The sequence below is a fragment of the Ammospiza nelsoni genome, chromosome 2, assembly GCF_027579445.1.
Source record: "Ammospiza nelsoni isolate bAmmNel1 chromosome 2, bAmmNel1.pri, whole genome shotgun sequence".
NCBI lineage: Eukaryota > Metazoa > Chordata > Aves > Passeriformes > Passerellidae > Ammospiza > Ammospiza nelsoni.
This window is the reverse complement of record NC_080634.1, coordinates 81,226,928-81,244,070: the sequence shown is the minus strand read 5'-3', so window position 1 is coordinate 81,244,070 and position 17,143 is coordinate 81,226,928. Positions and strand designations below refer to the sequence as shown.

The 17,143-nt window shown below is 37.4% G+C and overlaps 1 protein-coding gene across 3 annotated transcripts in view; it reads left to right on the top strand.

Moving 5' to 3' along the window:
• NALCN (sodium leak channel, non-selective) overlaps positions 1–17,143 on the top strand; it is a 222,706-nt gene that overhangs the window by 155,184 nt on the left and 50,379 nt on the right. For 2 of the 3 annotated variants that reach the window (XM_059493793.1, XM_059493792.1), the window contains 3 exons: positions 10,744–10,880; positions 12,788–12,929; positions 14,373–14,444. In XM_059493793.1, coding sequence (XP_059349776.1) covers positions 10,744–10,880; positions 12,788–12,929; positions 14,373–14,444 — 351 coding nt within the window. The remainder of the gene's footprint in view (positions 1–10,743; positions 10,881–12,787; positions 12,930–14,372; positions 14,445–17,143) is intronic. The other variant, XM_059493794.1, reaches the window with a different exon arrangement.

Genomic DNA, 17,143 nt, shown 5'->3' with positions numbered 1-17,143 from the left:
CTAATAGAGCCCAGTAATGATTTGGAAAATGTAGAAGTTCTTAAGAGAGGATGTATGCCTATGCACAACAGTAAAACTGAAGAGCATGATTATCTGTTGTCCTGCAGTTCACAGCTATCAGCAAATCCTAGAATCACATTACAGTCTATGCTGGAAAGGAATTCTGAAGAGCACCTGTCTAACCTGTATTAAGAGCAGGCCATTAGATGAGGTTACCCTGAGTCCTATCAGGTCAGCTCCTGGACATCTCCAGTGATAAAATTTCCTTGGCTTGTCTTGGCAACTTATTCCAGTGGTTGTCTTCATAGTGAAGAATTTCTTTGTTCTGTCTGGAGAGACTCTTTATCATTGAGCAAATGTCTTATTCATTGCTTCCTGTCCTGTGATTAGGTCTCTTTGTGAAGAGAACTAATTTCATTACAGAAGAAATTTTTGGGGCTCCTCCACAGACCCTCTCCAATGTGGCAATCCCAAACAAATCAAATTACATGGACATCAGATCAAGTGTACAGCCACATGCATATTTAGCTGAATACATTTAAGGAACAAATGCACATGATAATGGTGTTTATAATAAAAACACTTGGAAAAAATGTTTAGAAAAAGTACTGTGCACTGTGGTTAATGTTTGCTTACTCCTGTGAATAAGAGCAATGAACTTATTACCACATTTGGTACTTATGTAAGTGGGTTTTTAGGAATATTTATCTGGTGTCTCATCTTTTTGGTCTTTGTAGAGATCATTTGTGTGTTAGAAGATTTTGTAATATTGGCCTGTGCCAGCAAAGCATCCATTTACAAGAACACCCAAACTCACTATAGCATGCCTTAAAAGAAGGAAACACAAATTTGCATTGACACAGCCAACAGAAACAAAATGCCATCTTCTGCACAAGCACCTACATCACAGTCTGTGACAAATATTATTCAGCACCTACACAAAAGTGCTTCCACCCCAAGCAGCACTCACAAATTCATATGGATCACGTAGGTTGGATTTGAAAATTGGAATTATGTTCACATTCCAAAGGTATGTACCAAGGTTTAACCCCAGCCACACAGTTCCCCCCTCACTCTAAGAATTAGAAGAGTTAAAGTAAGAAAACTCATGGGTTGAGATAGACAGTTTAATAGGTAAATAAAAACCCAAACATGCAAGCAAAGCAAAATAAGGATTCATTCACTATTTCCCATGGGCAGGCAGGTGTACAGCCGTCCCTAGGAAAGCCATCTTCCATCATATGTATTGGTGACATGGGAAAAGAGACACTATCATTCCAAACATCCCCCCATTCTCCTTCTTTCCCCAGTTTTTTATACTGAGCATGATGGCATATGGTCTGAAATATCCCTTTGGTCAGCTGGGGTCAGCTCCCAACCTCTTGTGTATCCCCAGCCTCCTTGCTGGTGGAGTGGGGTGAGAGGCAGAAGAAGCCTTGATTCTGTTCAAGTGCTGCACAGAGATAAGGAAAGCATCCCTATGTTGTCAGCTTGCAGTGAGAATGCAAAACACAGCCCCATGTCAACCACTATGAAGGAAATTGCCTCTACTCCAGCCAAACCTGGCAGGGTGTGTTTCCTACCATGCAGATGAAACTAAGTAGTGAGCCAAGTTGGATATGCCTTCTGTCCCTTCCAGTTTAGTGGTGATCTATCTCATGGAATACCCCACACAATGCATAGAGCAGCCTATACTAATCACGTGGAATAACAGTTTTGCATGAATGGGGAATAGTTTCAGGCTTTCTATATTTAGGTCTGAAGAGGACCTAGGTAAAAGTTATCTTCCTTTGTTAAACTGTGGGCGAGGACGTACACATTCTCTTCAGTTGAGTCATTTATCCTTATGACCTCTCTGCTCTTCAGCATTTTAAATACCTCTGGCTGTCTGTATCCTGATAGAAAGTCAAGATGATGACTTCCTCAGTCAATCACAGCCTGATTCACTAGCTGTCTTCAGCTCTTTTTTTACGTAAATGGGAGCTGCCTGTGGTGACAACCTTTGGAAGTCTGCCCACAAAATTAAAATTTCCCAGATTGGCTCTGTTTTCCTGCAAACCTGTCAGGGCATATGAAGATGTCTGTCTGAGCTACATTTAGGCAAGGACCATTTGCAAAGCTACCTCCAGGAATCTTCCTTTGTGTAGAAACTAGGATAGGAAAGCAAATATCAAGAGTCTCTAGGTCCTCTTGCAGTGGTAATTTGTTTGCTTCCCATGCAGAAGCACCCTTTAAGGCTGAAATGAATTTTACCCTGAATCTTGAAGATGAACACATTGTAACTAGTCAATATTCATAGGGGGATAGAATATACAGAAATAAAGGTAGTATAGAAAGTAATCTTACCCCTAAGGAATTACAGTTGAGCCAATTATTAGAGATTAGGAGCAGGGCTGACTTTAACAGGCCACAGCTGTAGCCAATAAGAAGAAGAGTTATAAAAGAGTGGATTGGTTGGTTGAAAGGGGAACTGGAGTTATTGGGCTTCTGTGATAAGATGGAAGAGTCAGTGCTCTGAGGAGCTGCCTACGAGAAACAGCAAGGAGGTATAAAACTCTTGTAATAAGGAGGTGACAATATGGAACCTTTGCAATGTAATGACAACAAATATTGAATGTTTACCTTTGTACAAGAGCAGACTTCATACATCTTGTGCTTTTGTTGACTTGAAAATATTTTAGTTGCTTGTTGTTCATCATGTATATAGTTCATAACAAATAATGATACCTAGTTTACATGGAGTCTCAAGTATCCCCTGGTGAAATGGAGCATGTAATGCATTTTCTGTTATAATGCTTTTTTTTTTTTTTGTAGCTCACTAACCTTTGTATAGGAACAAAAATGTATCTGCTACTCATGCCAAGAGAAAAATAATGAATATGAAAATGGTATTTTTCATATTCATTATAGTATTTATATGTGAAATAGCTATTAAAGGAATAGTTAGGCATTGTTAGCATTAAATTTGTTTCATTTTCATTATCTATTTTAAACTATCCATCAAAATATGTACCCCTGAACAGTTTTTAAATAAAGGCGTGATTTACCTTATCTAAGGTAAATATTGAAAGCATTAGGTCAATGGTTTGACTCTATGCTCTTAGAGGGCTTTTTTTTAACCTAAATGATTCTATGAATCTATAAACTGTTTTATCTTCCTTACACTAGAGCATCTTCTCAAAGATAGTAATTTAACCAATCTACATCAAGAGAGAAAGCTGTCCAGGACAGGCTCTCTGTCCTTAAAGCTGGCCAGATGGCACAGCCTGGCTTGTACGTACAGCAAAGTTATTTTCCTCTCCCAAAACTAGCTACCATTTATAGGGAAGTGCCCATACTGCCTCCAGGGAACATGTCCAGTTGGGATAAGTACCAAACTGTGCTCAGGCATGATCAGGGAGGGTGCTAGCTGGTCAGAAAACATGCTATTGGTCTTGCTAACAGTGTAACACATTGAGGGATCTCACTCCAGTTCTTAGGCCCATAGCCCACTGCTGGCACAGGTGTAGCCTTACCCTGCCCCTGTATCCAGAGAAGCAGTCACTCTGAGGTGACAGTCCATCTGGCTTCTCTCACTTATGTGTTACTATGGGATGAGCCAATATCTGGAGATACCTTTTCCAGTTGAATAGAAGAAGTGCCTAGAAGATTGTATGATTTAGTTCCCATTTGGAGAACTGTCATTAGCTGAGATGAATGCCATCATAGATGTTGTGGCCTGAATTCATCCTGGCTATCACTGGGAGTCAGGCATCTGATTTAAAGCACATACTGGATTCAAGTTCCCTATTTAGTCGGTGAAGTAAAACTAAATGTGTGAAATAAATAGCCAACCCAAGATCTGAACTGACCTCTACAAGTCTCTTCATAACTTTTGGCTATAAAAAGATGTAACTAAATTAATTTATGTGGCTCCTTCAGTTTAGGGGCAAGAAGGTTGAACCTAGTCTGGTAAGCACATTCCTAGGGCCTGATTACAACCTCTCCCTACACAGAATTTTGGATTGCCCATTTTCTTTTCAGTGCATGATACTTGCCCCTGCAGAGGCAAAAATATTTGGAAATAAGGCTAAAGTGTAAACCATGTAGCAATATTTGTCAGGCTGTACTCTGTATGAAGTAATAGCTCTGAAAAATTAATCTTATTTATCTCAGTTGATCACAGAGAAACTATGAAAATTTGGATTCCTGTCATCTTTTAGATAAACAGACCATATCTTAGCCAAATTCTGCTAGATAAGTTTTCCACTATTTGAATTGGAATCATATCTTGTCAGCAGTATTTGTTTCTGAAGAACTGATAGGAGCTACAATTACTAGAAGGCAATTATTAAAAATCCCATATTTGTGAAATCTTACTCAATATCTGTTAAATTTGGAAGACCTAATGCAAAACTTAGAAAAAGTTATCTAAGTGATCAATTAGGATACAGCAGTCACAGTACCAAATCATACTAACACAGCATATAAACCCTGTTACAGAGAGTTGTTTATTAAAGAAACAGATCTTGTGCCTATGGGAAATGAATGTAGTCTGGTTCCTCCATCTGTCAGGAACTTTTTTAGTTTATTTTACTCTTACATTATCAACAGTGCAGTCTCTCGGCTGAACGCCAGCACCACTGTGATCATAGCTTCTGGTATATTTCTCTGAAAATTCCCCATGGCGGTGCTGAACACAGTTAAAATCGGTTTAGGTTCTGTTTAACCATGCCTACATGGGAGAATTTTTTACTGCTTGTGACGTCCCCTTTGTTTAGGTCAACCCAAAGGGTGAAATTCACTTCTGGTACATCTAAACAGTAAAAGAGGACAAGAGAGCAAGCTCCAACATTGAACCCTTGTCTGTGCATGCTGCAAGACTTTTGCCTCACTGCTGGCCCTCTCCTGTAGCTCCTGGTACTTTATTCCAGACAATAATTTGATATAGTTCAAGTAATATTTTAATTGAGAGACTGCTTTCAAAGAAAGAAGAGACAGAGCTCCACCAGATTGGTGGCAGGTGGGAGAGCACTACAGAACTGTATCTTAGAGTCCAAACTGCCTCTCAGTTAGGCAGTGCACAACCCAAATGTCATCCTACAGAGGTTCTGTGCAGGAGAACTGCACACAAAAGCTCACATGTTGTTTTAGATGCTGTGAAGAATTGGAAAAGCTGAAGAAAAATTACTGGTGTTATAATGTCTCAGGGCCTAGAAGAACCAAGAGGCAAATATTATGGCTTGAGGTCAATAATAATGTAACATAATAACAATGTAATATTAGGCAAAGACTTTTGTCAGTCTTCTATATAGCACTGTAGACATACTAATAAGATCTACACTTCATAAATACTTCTTTTTAACGCTGTGAGTGTTAGTTTTACCCAAATTCTATTTATCCAATTTTTTACCCTAATTTCTGAGTTGATTTTACCTTCCTTTTATTTCATAGTGCAGGGTGCTCTAAGAGAATCAACATTTTTCTTCATTGTATATGAAATTGCAGGTGTAAATAGTATTACTGAATGTCTGATTTGTGTTGAATTTTAAATCAAATGCAGGTAAAAAAATGTTGTTACATTTTGATGGCAAATCTGAGTGTGTGATGTGACAGCTTACCCATATGCATATCTTATAGCTCATTCACACCCAAAAGTCTGCCAGGTCAATAGGATTTCAGAATAACAGAAAGGAAAAAAGAATCTCATTTGATCTGCCTTTCTGATTTTTAGTTTTTTAGTTAATGTCATTTAATGCTAATAACTTGGGTTTCATTCAAAGCTCCTTTTGATGAGCAAAGGTGATGGTAAATCTGAGGACTTGAATGAATAAAAAATTTTGCAAAGCTGTTGGTTGGGTGCTGGTATCAGTTAGTAATGTTTTTTATCTGTGTGCACTCTTGTGCTCAGTGTTTGGTGTTGGAGCACATGATATGGTAAGCATGCAATACAGATTCTGCATTGTCATTTTATTCTTCAAATACAGCCCCTAAAGAAGATTTGCAGGGAAAAATGTTGATATTTAGCAGTGCCCTGTAATGTACCAAACAATATTCATTTAAAATTATCCACTAGTGAGACCTTCTGAACTTAGGCAAAAGGTTTGAACTTTTCAGTCCCCATGAAATTATTCTGGGCAGCTGGCCAGTTCCTAAATATGTGTGTGGACATCAGTGGCTAAACTTTTTGCTTGGAATTATTCATTTCAGCCTGTCAAGTAAAATAAAAGAGAGCATTGCTGTATTTTTTTAAAATAATTTGATTTCATTGAAATACTTACTTAGCGTTTAAGTGAATTTCATGTATGCTTTCCTCATATACCATATGAAAACAGCATCTTTCACTCTTTCAGTTTTGCACATTACTGGCTCCTCTTCCATGATGAGAACTAAATGAATAGAGAACAAAACAAAAAGTCATAATGTGTAGGTCTTTCCCTTTAGATATGGTTAATTCTTTATCTCCTTTAGCATGTTCTTTCCCAAGTGTCAATATCTTTAAAACTCATTGACTTTGTTAAATTTGAGCTTTTGATTTGTTTGGGCAAGATTAATACATTTGAGGTTGTTTCTGTCCCTAAATGCAAATCAGTGATATTAAGAGATACTCATGTTAGTTTGTCCTTTGAACTGTTCATATTACTAGACCCTGGAGCACTTCCACCTTTCAGTCCATTCCACCTGGGAAAATCAGGAGAGTTCTGCATGTGCAGACACCTCTCACATCCTGCTTCCACACGAGTGGATGTCAGCTGGAGGGCAGGTGTGACACTGCCTTGCATTCACCTGAATATCTGAAATGCACTGTGGCATGTTTCTTCTGCCAAACACAGAGGGAGATTATGGAAATGCAGCTCTCCTAATCAGCTCCTGATGATTGTCTCATTCTAATTCTCTAGAGATTTTTTCAGCAGCTCTGCTATTAAAGGAGTTGCAGTATGTACTTTAAAAGAACTCACTACTTTCACTCTGACCACATTTGCAGTGATTACTGTCTGGATGACCTTCTTTTTTCATGCACAGTCATTACCTGCTGTCTCCTTTATTGTGTCCTGCCTTTCTCAATCTTCCACTTTCACCACCACTCCTTTTACTGTGTGTATTTTGGACAACCACTTACAGGTTCTCTTCATTTCTAAGGGCCCGGATGTTAATTATACCAAAGGTGATTTTGGCAATCACATTTTAGTAAGGAAGCCTTGAAGTCAAAACTAAATTTACACCTGCAATAAGTAAGACTACACCACATAACACCTGTGCCATTGGAGAGAATTGGTACAATATAGCAGTGTCTGCTGCCACCCCATTCACAGTATGTCCAGGTCAGAAGGATTCTCTTCACAACAGATTCAGTCTCACACTGGACTGCCTGTCCCATCACATGTGGGGTTCAAAGCTGTCTAAGGACCAGCCATTGCTTGGGATCCCTAAGCTCAGACTGCATTTTTGGGTAACTAAGGTGGAGCCTGCAGTTTGTTTCCTCCCAGAAGAATCTGATTTGCTTGTCAACACAGCACATAAACTCAACCTGAAGACAAGAAGTGCTGGTGATTCAGACTTCAAACTACTCCAAACTAAATGGATACATGGCCATAATGCTTTCTGTGAGAAAAGGGTCACACAAACATTCTCTTCACCTATAAGTCTGCCTTTTTCTCACAGCTGTCTTATGGATTGATCTAAGACAATTATGTGAACAGATTAGAGAGAGCTTGGTATTCAGAGATCTGTAAGTATTATTTAAAAAACCACAGGAATCCCAAATTAAAATATCCTCTCTGACATTCCTCACCATTTAAGTGCTATTTGGAAAAGTGCATCTGTGTTCAGAGTGGGCAGTTGTACTGTAAGTGTTGTGCCAATAAATCTACTCTTGTAAACTCAAGCAGCATATAAGTAGTGAGATAGACAAAAAATTCTTCAATGGCTTTACAGATGTTACCTTTTTTACCATCCACAAAAGAATTTAGCCAGGCTAAGCTGACAAAACATTGTTGAGCATTTCCAGTAGGCTCTTGGGCTGTAGATGGAGGGCTATGCAGAGCAAATCAGGCCAGTGTGCATTTCTTTATCAATAGTAAGAGTAAGAAATAAAACCTAAAAATCATAGAGAAAAATGGCCAATTATTTTATTTTAGTTTATTGGGTTAGTTGGGTCTAGCTGTTGCTAGAAACATTCTACACCATCATAGCCCCATTTCAAATAATCCTGTAGCTTTAAAAATCTATGTTTGTCAAGTGTTAGAGAAAGTTGAAATATAAAGGTTCTAAGCAGCAATACAAAACAGGATGTGTGTCGTGTGGAGCAACAATTACACCCTAAGTGCACAGAGAAGAACTCAGGGAAGCTAAATGCTTTACACTCCCCAATATGTAATGTTATCACAGCATGAAAAATTGGAGTTATTCTATAGAACTGTGTTGACTTTAGGATTTTTTAAAGCCTATCTTAAATCATTCTCCTATCCCCTTCTTTACCTTTTGAACTCCACAGTTCTCTGATTTCAATGTCTCTGTGCTCTGTTCTGCACTTAGACTTCAGACAACAATGCAGTGCTGTATATTCTGTATACACTGACTTATGAAAACAGGAGTTCATAGCTCTAAGTGACATTGTCTGTGCCTAAAATATGCATATTTATGCAATGTTTCCTTACTGAAAAACAAGTGTCAGAAACTGGAAACCTTTCTTCCTCTAAAAATAATCCCTTCCCAACGCTTTCAACAGTACAGCGTTGCAGAAAAGCCCTATTAGATTATCCAAATCATTTCCTTTTCAGTGAAAGATCTCTTTTGGCAATACTATGACATTTCAGGGGTTCTGACTAGTCTGATTTTGAAATTATAAGGCACTTCCCTCTGCAGAGCGCTCTGAACACTCAGAGATTTTCCCACAAGGCTAGTAATCTTTATTCTCACCATAGAAATTCTGTTTCTTAATTTCATTCTCTCATTCCTTTATGTTGTATACACTATTGTATTCTTGAAGTAATTTATTTTCACATATTTATTATGTAAATTTGCTTCATCTCCCCTGCTCTTACTTTATCAGTTATAGTAGATGGGAAGTAAATAATGGGACCCTGTAGTCTTTCTCTTCTTTTTTCTCTTTTGTCCCAGTTGGTTAACACAGCTCTCCCCTGGTTTCATGGCTCTCTTCAGCACTGTTTTGTCTTGTCAGTGAGAAAATGGTTAAACAGCATTTAGAAATTCGTGCATACCCAGATATGTTCTCTTCAAAGCAGCACAGAAATGAGCTGGGAACTTGTGCGTCATTTTTCATACCCTTGTGATATCTAACCAACAAAGCTTTGTTGTGAACATAACCTTTGGCTGGTAATGCAATTGGTGCCCAAACTGGCCTTTTGATGCTATATTGAAGTCCAAGTTCATGTGGTATTTGCAACTCTTCACATTTTAATATCATGTGCACTAAAGTAATAATTTCTTCCTTTTAAGGATCGTTAATAGAGCAATGAAACAAGACTGGCCACAATACAGATTTATGCAACATTTCCTTTTTATTCTGAATCAGCTTTACCATTAATCATTAGCCTTTGTTTGTAGCTGTTCAGTTTTCTGCAGTTTTCAGCCCACATGACAACTTCTATCCAACTGAATATGAATTGATTTTCAGTTTAAGCTGTCCTGTGGCTGGAAGTGGTGATGTTGCTGATAGCATGACAGTGCAGCAGAGCAGTTTTTCTTCTACAGCATGCTGTGGGAGAATGCATTTCACTAGGCAGGGCAAATGAGAATTAAAGCTCTGTTTGAATTCCTGGGCTATTCCCCCTGGTAAAAATCTTTAGCTGGTGTCTATCAACAGTATTTCCTGCAGGTGCTGATGGTGAAAATGTCTTTTAAAATTTAAGCTTCTAATCCTTTGCTTACAAGCAGGGATGAGAAGAAGAATTGGAATTTCAGTTGGATATGTGCTGAAATAGTATACAATACACATACAGTTTAAAATAAATGTAAAAATTAATTTCACTGCTTCTTTTTGACTTTGTATTTTGTTGCAAAACCACACCTGAATTGCTACATAAAATAAACAGATATGATATAGAGATATGATTCCTGAATACTGATTACCTTATCTTTTTAGCCATCACCTGTCCAGGTATATACATGTATCCGTCTTTTCTGTATTTGGATAGGTGATATTCCATTGAATAATTGGTTTTGGATAATTATAAATACAATATTTGTTATGTGATTTGCCATAGCTGAGTATCACTGATGTAAATGGATTCTTTTGAGTTCTTTGTCATTACTTATAATACTCATCTAAATGCAATTGTCCTGTTATTTTGTGTTCTGGGAGCTGAATTCTCTTAAAATTTCTTGCCTTTTAAAGTGCTGTGTTTTCTTTGAGTGTCAGAGAGCTGTTAGCATATACAGGAAGATGAGCCTAATAAGAAAAGGTCTTGGGTGTTTATTTGATGGAAGTGTTAGAATCTATGAAGAAAACATAGAAATAAGTATATCGAATAGGGCACAAATATGCTTTGTACTTTAAAATTGAAATTATTATCAATCCTCCCATTTTATGTCTGTCGGTTAAAGGCATAGTATTGTTAGGCATTTGTAATCTTCTAGCACTAGCCATTAACTTATATCAAATTTACCTTCTGTAGGTCTTTGCTGCCATCTTCTGCTTCTTTAAATTATTGCCATTGTTGTTATTTGGATTCTGAAAAATGAGTGGGATATTATAAAGCAAAATTTCGCTTTCTGTTTTTTTTTTTATTTTTTTGTTTTCAGCTAAAGCAAAGTGAAGCTAATGCAGATACAAAGGAGAAGCTTCCCTTGCGTCTACGCATCTTTGAAAAATTTCCAAACAGGCCACAAATGGTGAAAATCTCAAAGCTTCCTTCAGATTTCACAGTTCCAAAAATAAGGTATTGAAATATTTCCTTTGCTAGCATGCTGTAAACTTTTTTGGGGCCACATAACACCCCAAAATATTTAACTTTTTTTTTTCTTGTCTGTTAGGCAGATAGTTCAGAAAATAAGAAATGAAACAGAATTAACCTAGGCATTCAAGAGATGTGGTATTTTGGGTATACCTCATTTCTCTCATTTGGGGAAAAACAATCCTAGCATTCCTAATGCCTTATTCATGAAAGCAGCTAGACTGATCAGAACTGACACAAGTACAATATAATTGAAAAGTGTGCTGTTTCTCCTTTCCTTTGGATTTTAGTTTCTTGGCTCACATAGTGACTAGCAGTCTAATGGGTTCTCATGGAGGTTTTTAAAGCTCCATGAAATGGCAGTTAATCATTAGAGAGGATAAAACAAAGCATCCAAAACCAGTTAGCCTGTGATGACCTTGTCCCTTTTTTGTATTTATGTAGTTACCTCTTTCCTGTGAAACTCACCTTAACTAAAGATCAGATGCTCAGTGATCTACTTGATCATTCTTTACTGTGGGGGTCGTGAGGCAGTGGCACAGGTTGCCCAGAGAAGCTGTGGATGCTTCATCCCTGGAAGTGTTCAAGGCCAGGCTGGATGGATCTCTGAACAACCTGGTCTAGTGAAAGGTGTCCCTGCCCATGGCAGGCAGGGTGGAACAAGATGATCTTCTAGGTCCCTTCCAACCCAAACCATTCTGCAAATCTGTGATCATCAGTTAGAGTAAAATTATTTTTCCTTGGTGTCAAAAGAGTCTGACAGAAATCCAAGGGCTGCTCTAGTATATACAGGCTACAAAGTCTGCTGACATGCCACAAGCTGTGTGAACAGATCCTTTAAGTGCCTGTGTCAATGTCCTCAACAAGCACATGCCAGAAGAGAGAACGATGTAAAGGATTGCTGCCATTGTTCCGAGTCTACCAAGGTTACATTTCTTTTGATTAAATTCACAAGGAAGCTAAGTCAAGTGGTTTGACCTGTTTGTAGTACCTTAGCTGAGCAAAAGGAATAATGCTGGTCAGAAAGGTAATGAAAGGCAACCTTCCAGATCTCAAGGAAACAATCACAGATGCTTTACTTTTAGTGTCAAAGTATCCTTTGCTTATATATGGAGTGTGTTCTTCTCCTAGTCCTAGTCTTTTTTGTTATTTCTTTCTAGTTGTGTTTTTCCCAGCATATTCTGTACTCATGATCCTATTAACTACTGAAACAGACTTCAAACTAGCACATCATATCTTTAAATACCAAGCTATTGTATTATGTAGCAATATCTCTCCAGAGAAAAATTAGTTTTGGCATAGTTCACACTGAAAGAGGCAACTCTATTGAACTTAAAATATGGAAAGATAAATGTATATTTGTTGTAAACAGAAATGCTTCTGCTTTTTAAACATGGCATATGTGAGGCACAGAATTGCTGAAGCGCCTTAATAATGACATTCAAAGCAGTTATATGAACAGATGTTGTTTGAAATCTTCAAGAAAGAATTTCATGCAGAGAGTATGTTTCATTTGGATTATATCAGCATTTGATTTGCATTGAAGTAACAACTTGCTGTTTAATGAGCTCAAAAGAGCTGAAAACTGCAAAAGGCACTTGAAATATTTAGCACTTTGATTGGTAAATAAATAAATAATAAAAGCAATTTTTTTTCAATCTATGTGCAAGAGATCCAACTCCCAATTCAGTTATGCATTTCTTTAATAAATGAATTCAGGTGTTATCAGTTGTTCTGGCACTCTGTTCATTTATACATCTATACCCCAGTACAACTTTTTCTCGGGAGTTTATCCATCTCAGCGCTAGTGAATTGTGACATGTCAAAAGGAAAACCAAATATTAACTCTTCTTGGTGTTTTAATGTGTCAATATCCTCTATTTGATCCCAAGGGAAAGTTTTATGAAGCAGTTTATTGATCGCCAGCAACAAGATACCAGCTGTTTGCTGCGAAGACTTCCTTCAGCATCTTCTTCCTCATGTGACCACTCTAAAAGATCAGCAATTGAAGAAAACAGATATATTGATCAAAAGGTAAATCAAGAGTATAGGATAGTATATATCTTGCCTGGAGTATTGTGAGAAAAGGCATCAAATTATTCAGTTTGTCAAACTACATAAAAAGTGAATAAAAGCTAGGATGATTGAACATAATTCAGCCTAAAACAGACATCATAGCAGATCCTCTTCTGGTTTCAATTTTCCCATCTCCTTTCAATTGAATTTCTCCTACCAATTCAAAATTCAAGATTTGATACATTAGTTGTTTAATGCATGTATCATCTGAAGCAATTTTTTTGAAACAGTTCTGCTGCTAATCACTGAGAAGCTAGTGGAAAATTAAAGTTTCTGAATATCACACTGGATTTTTGAGTGCCTTGATACTATTGGAACCTTGAAAATACACTTCACTGATGGAAGTGTGAAGGAAGGAATATAGCCTAAATGGGCATAATCTACTTTAACAAGCAGAGCAGAAAAATTGGATAAGTTATTAATATCACTGTGTAATCACTGAATATGAGTAAAATTTTAAAAATTATTCTAATTATTTAGAGGCCATTGCTCTGTCTGTAAGCCTGGAAATCACTAGAAAACAGACCCTGAACAGATATATTTGATACCCATTATGCTAAAAGCTGCTAGTCTCCCATGGATGGTTAGATTTGAAAAAATACTAGCGCTGCTTGGAATGATGACCATGATGATGATGCCAGCAGCACAAGTGCATGTATCTGACTTCTGACACCTCATAAAACTAAAGGGGTGGGAAAAAATATTCACGTGCATCATGGAAGATAACTGGTTTCCCAGATTTCTAGTGGCCTCTGCAGAGATATCAGTCCTTGACCACTTGTAATATTGCATATTTTAGTGACATTTTTATAGACAAAAGAAAAGTACTTTCAGTATTATTATGTTTCAGTATTGTTCACTGTTGAATCCTCTTTGAATATTAACATCTGTGTTTTTTAAATACATTTTAAGTTAGAGAATCACAGACAAGAAAAAAAGAGCCTATGCATTACTGTTATACAGTATAAATGGCTTTTCTAGGGTGTGTTTGCAACCATAACCCAGGGCAACATTCATACAGGTGGAGTTGCAGAGCTGGGAGGCAGAATTGGGAAAGGAGAGTTGGGGAAAACATTACTCTTCCGATAATGAATGAAAATAGACAATTTGTAAACTCATGTTAATTGCCATCCCTAGTTCTGTGCAAGAGCCTATTCTTGTGGCTGATGTATTCTATGGCATCAGTAAACCAAAGCAGGGCAGCATGACCTGGGAGGGAGGACTGTGGCAAAATGTGGCATATCAGGCCAAGAAGGCTGTAGGAAGGAGTCAAGCCTACATGGACTTCACCTGCTTTAACAAGCACAGCAGGAAAACTGGATAAGTTATTAAATGGCAAACCTAGGGGCTAGCAGAACTATGCCAAGCATCACTAATAATGGATCTCAAACACTATGCCAGGGTAATCAGAGTACATTTCTACCATGTAATGAAGAGATGAACAAAGACCTTAAAGTTGTCTCAGCCACACAGGTAAGTCCTCAGTATGCAATGCAGAGCTATGCAGTGGCTCAGTAGATCTGTTTACATGAATATATTTTAGATATATTAAATTCCATCTTAATTCCTTTTGCTTGCTGTTTACAAAAGTGAATTGTTACTGTGTTTGAAGACAGATGAATACATGGCACAGTTTATTCAATGATATCTTGCAGTATGAAAACAGAATGATGCATTCTTTTCAAATTTTCACTTCCCTTCAAAAGCAAATATGCATTATCTGACTTTAATTTTTGAATTGAAATAAGCATTTCCAAATTGGTTTTGCACATTCAAGCTGTTTTAGGCACATACTTTAGGATCCCCATGCCTCAAGGGTAAGAAACAATGATGAGTACTATTTCTGATAAATGCAGCTTAAAACAAGATATTTACACATTCCTATTAAGAGGAGAAAGCACTAAGAAGGATTTTTGAAAGTAATTAATCTAGCTTTCTATAGTTACAGTTGCCAAGGCAACCTAATTTTTGTATGATCAAATCTTCTTAAAAATATCCTTAAAACAAGCTTGGAATGACTGGTTGTGCTTAAGTATTAACCTTACATTTATACTTTACTTTTCTTTGTAAAAAAACCAAACATGACAAAACATTTTACTGATCTCAGTGCCTGGCAGGATTGCCTTCTCGCTGCTCCTGTGAGCAGTGGGATGGCTTCAGAAACTTTTCAAATGCTTTTGCATTGTAGTTGATGAGGAAAAAGTAGAATTAAAAGGTAGAATCAAAAGGTGAGATCCTGCTGGTAGATCTGACTCTGTCCTTCCTTTGTGGTAGCTGAGCTGTGGCTAGTCCCTCCAGTTACTCCTGGACTTAAGTCAGTATGTCTGTGTTCCACATCTGCTTAATTGATAGGAATCCCTTACATTCCCCTACTTTTCCCTTATTTCCACTTCAGCAATATTCTTTTTTTTCTATGAAAATCTGCCTCTATATGGAATTGTGTTAGAATCAATCTGCTCATAAGTTGTGCTGATCGGTAAAGCAGATTTTATATATATTTCGTTAAAGAATGAATTTAGTGTTTTCAGTATGGTAATTATTATAATTACCCACTTCCTTTAAAAGTTAGTTGTAAAGGAGGAGTAGATTTTCAGTGCATTCTTCTTTTTTTTTTTCAAGGAATTCTACCTTCTCAAAAAAATTGGAAACAATTATTTTTGGTGTAAATCACTATAACTATGACTACAATCCATTTGATATGATTTTCATCTATGCCAAATCAAAATAACATCTTTGGGACATAGATTTCTTTGCTATACTCCTTTTTTTTGTACTCAAGTCTGTGAGTTCCATGGTGTTTCATCTTCAAAATGTTTAAACTGTAGTGAATGTTATAAACTAACCAAGCACTATTATAAGAAATCACTTTTAGATACCTAAATGCCCTTTACATTTTGTGCATCCTCTAAGAGTTCTCTGTCAGCAAGTGGAGTCTGAGTAGGTGTGTGGATACAGATTGTGCCATGTTCTTCCTTCTGCATCCAATGCCAGCAACACCTGGGCTCTCCCACAAACAGATGCCTGATAGGCAGCTTAGCACTGTGCTTTGTTTGAATTGTTTGTTATTATCTGTAACATTTGGTGTGTAAAACTGGGATTCTCTGGGCTTCTCTGAACTTAACACTGCTGGAAATGCAGGATGGTAATTTTTCGCTCTCCACTTGAGGTCCTGCAGAGCAAATTTACTTAAACTCAGTGATCTTGCCACACACCTACCTACTGTGTGCTGATCTAGTCTGTGCTGATATATACCCGATGTCATCTGCAGGCCATGTTGAAGAAGTTGAAGAACCCATGGTCAAATTAGAGAAACCAGGATTGTTCAGATTGGTCAGCATTCCCCCTGTGGTAGCAGAAAGCACTGTGAAAGTATTTTCTGGTAAAAGAAGGAAGAATTCTTGGAAAAAGTACAAGATGAAAAGAGGGATTTAGGGTATTAAATGTACCTTGTAGATGAGGGAAAAGGAAGAGAGGAAAGTGCTCTTTTATACTTCTACACTTGTATGAAAATTATTCACAGTATGCTGGGAATTTCCTTAGATAACCAATATTTCAGTAAATTCTTGGCCAGAAACACTGGATGATATATGGAAACAATTTTAGTGTGAGTGGGTGGATGAGAAGATAGGAAGTTGGCAGAAAATAAGGACATCTCAGTGGCTTTCACATAGCCTGAAGTATAGTTGCAGCAAGTTTCAGGGGGACAAAGAATTAAATTAACATGAGATTTACAACAAATCAGGTGTCCAGTGGAATACATCTGAGTTGGCTGTAGAGCATTGGCTTTGCCTTCTTAACTTCAAGACTGGAATCAGAGGGGCACAGAAACCCTTCAAATGCTTTCCTAAGAGACATTCAAGTTTTAACAAACCTTGCAGAAAATTATTGTGAGAAGTACACTGGTTAATTATCCTTGGCCAAACAGCACAGCACATGGCTGTTAGATTAAAGTTCAAAATTGACAGACTCATGAGATGAACTTTGAAAATACTTATGGTTCAAAATGTACAGATAAACCATGTGCATGTCTACAACAAAGTGACAAATCAGGAGTGAATTGCAAAAGAAAGTACGAGAGCATTTAATATATCCATGTATTTTATAGTTTAGTCTTGGAGCATTTCCCACTTAATTGAAGGAATATAATCAAGTCAGATCCCTTATTTCTCCAC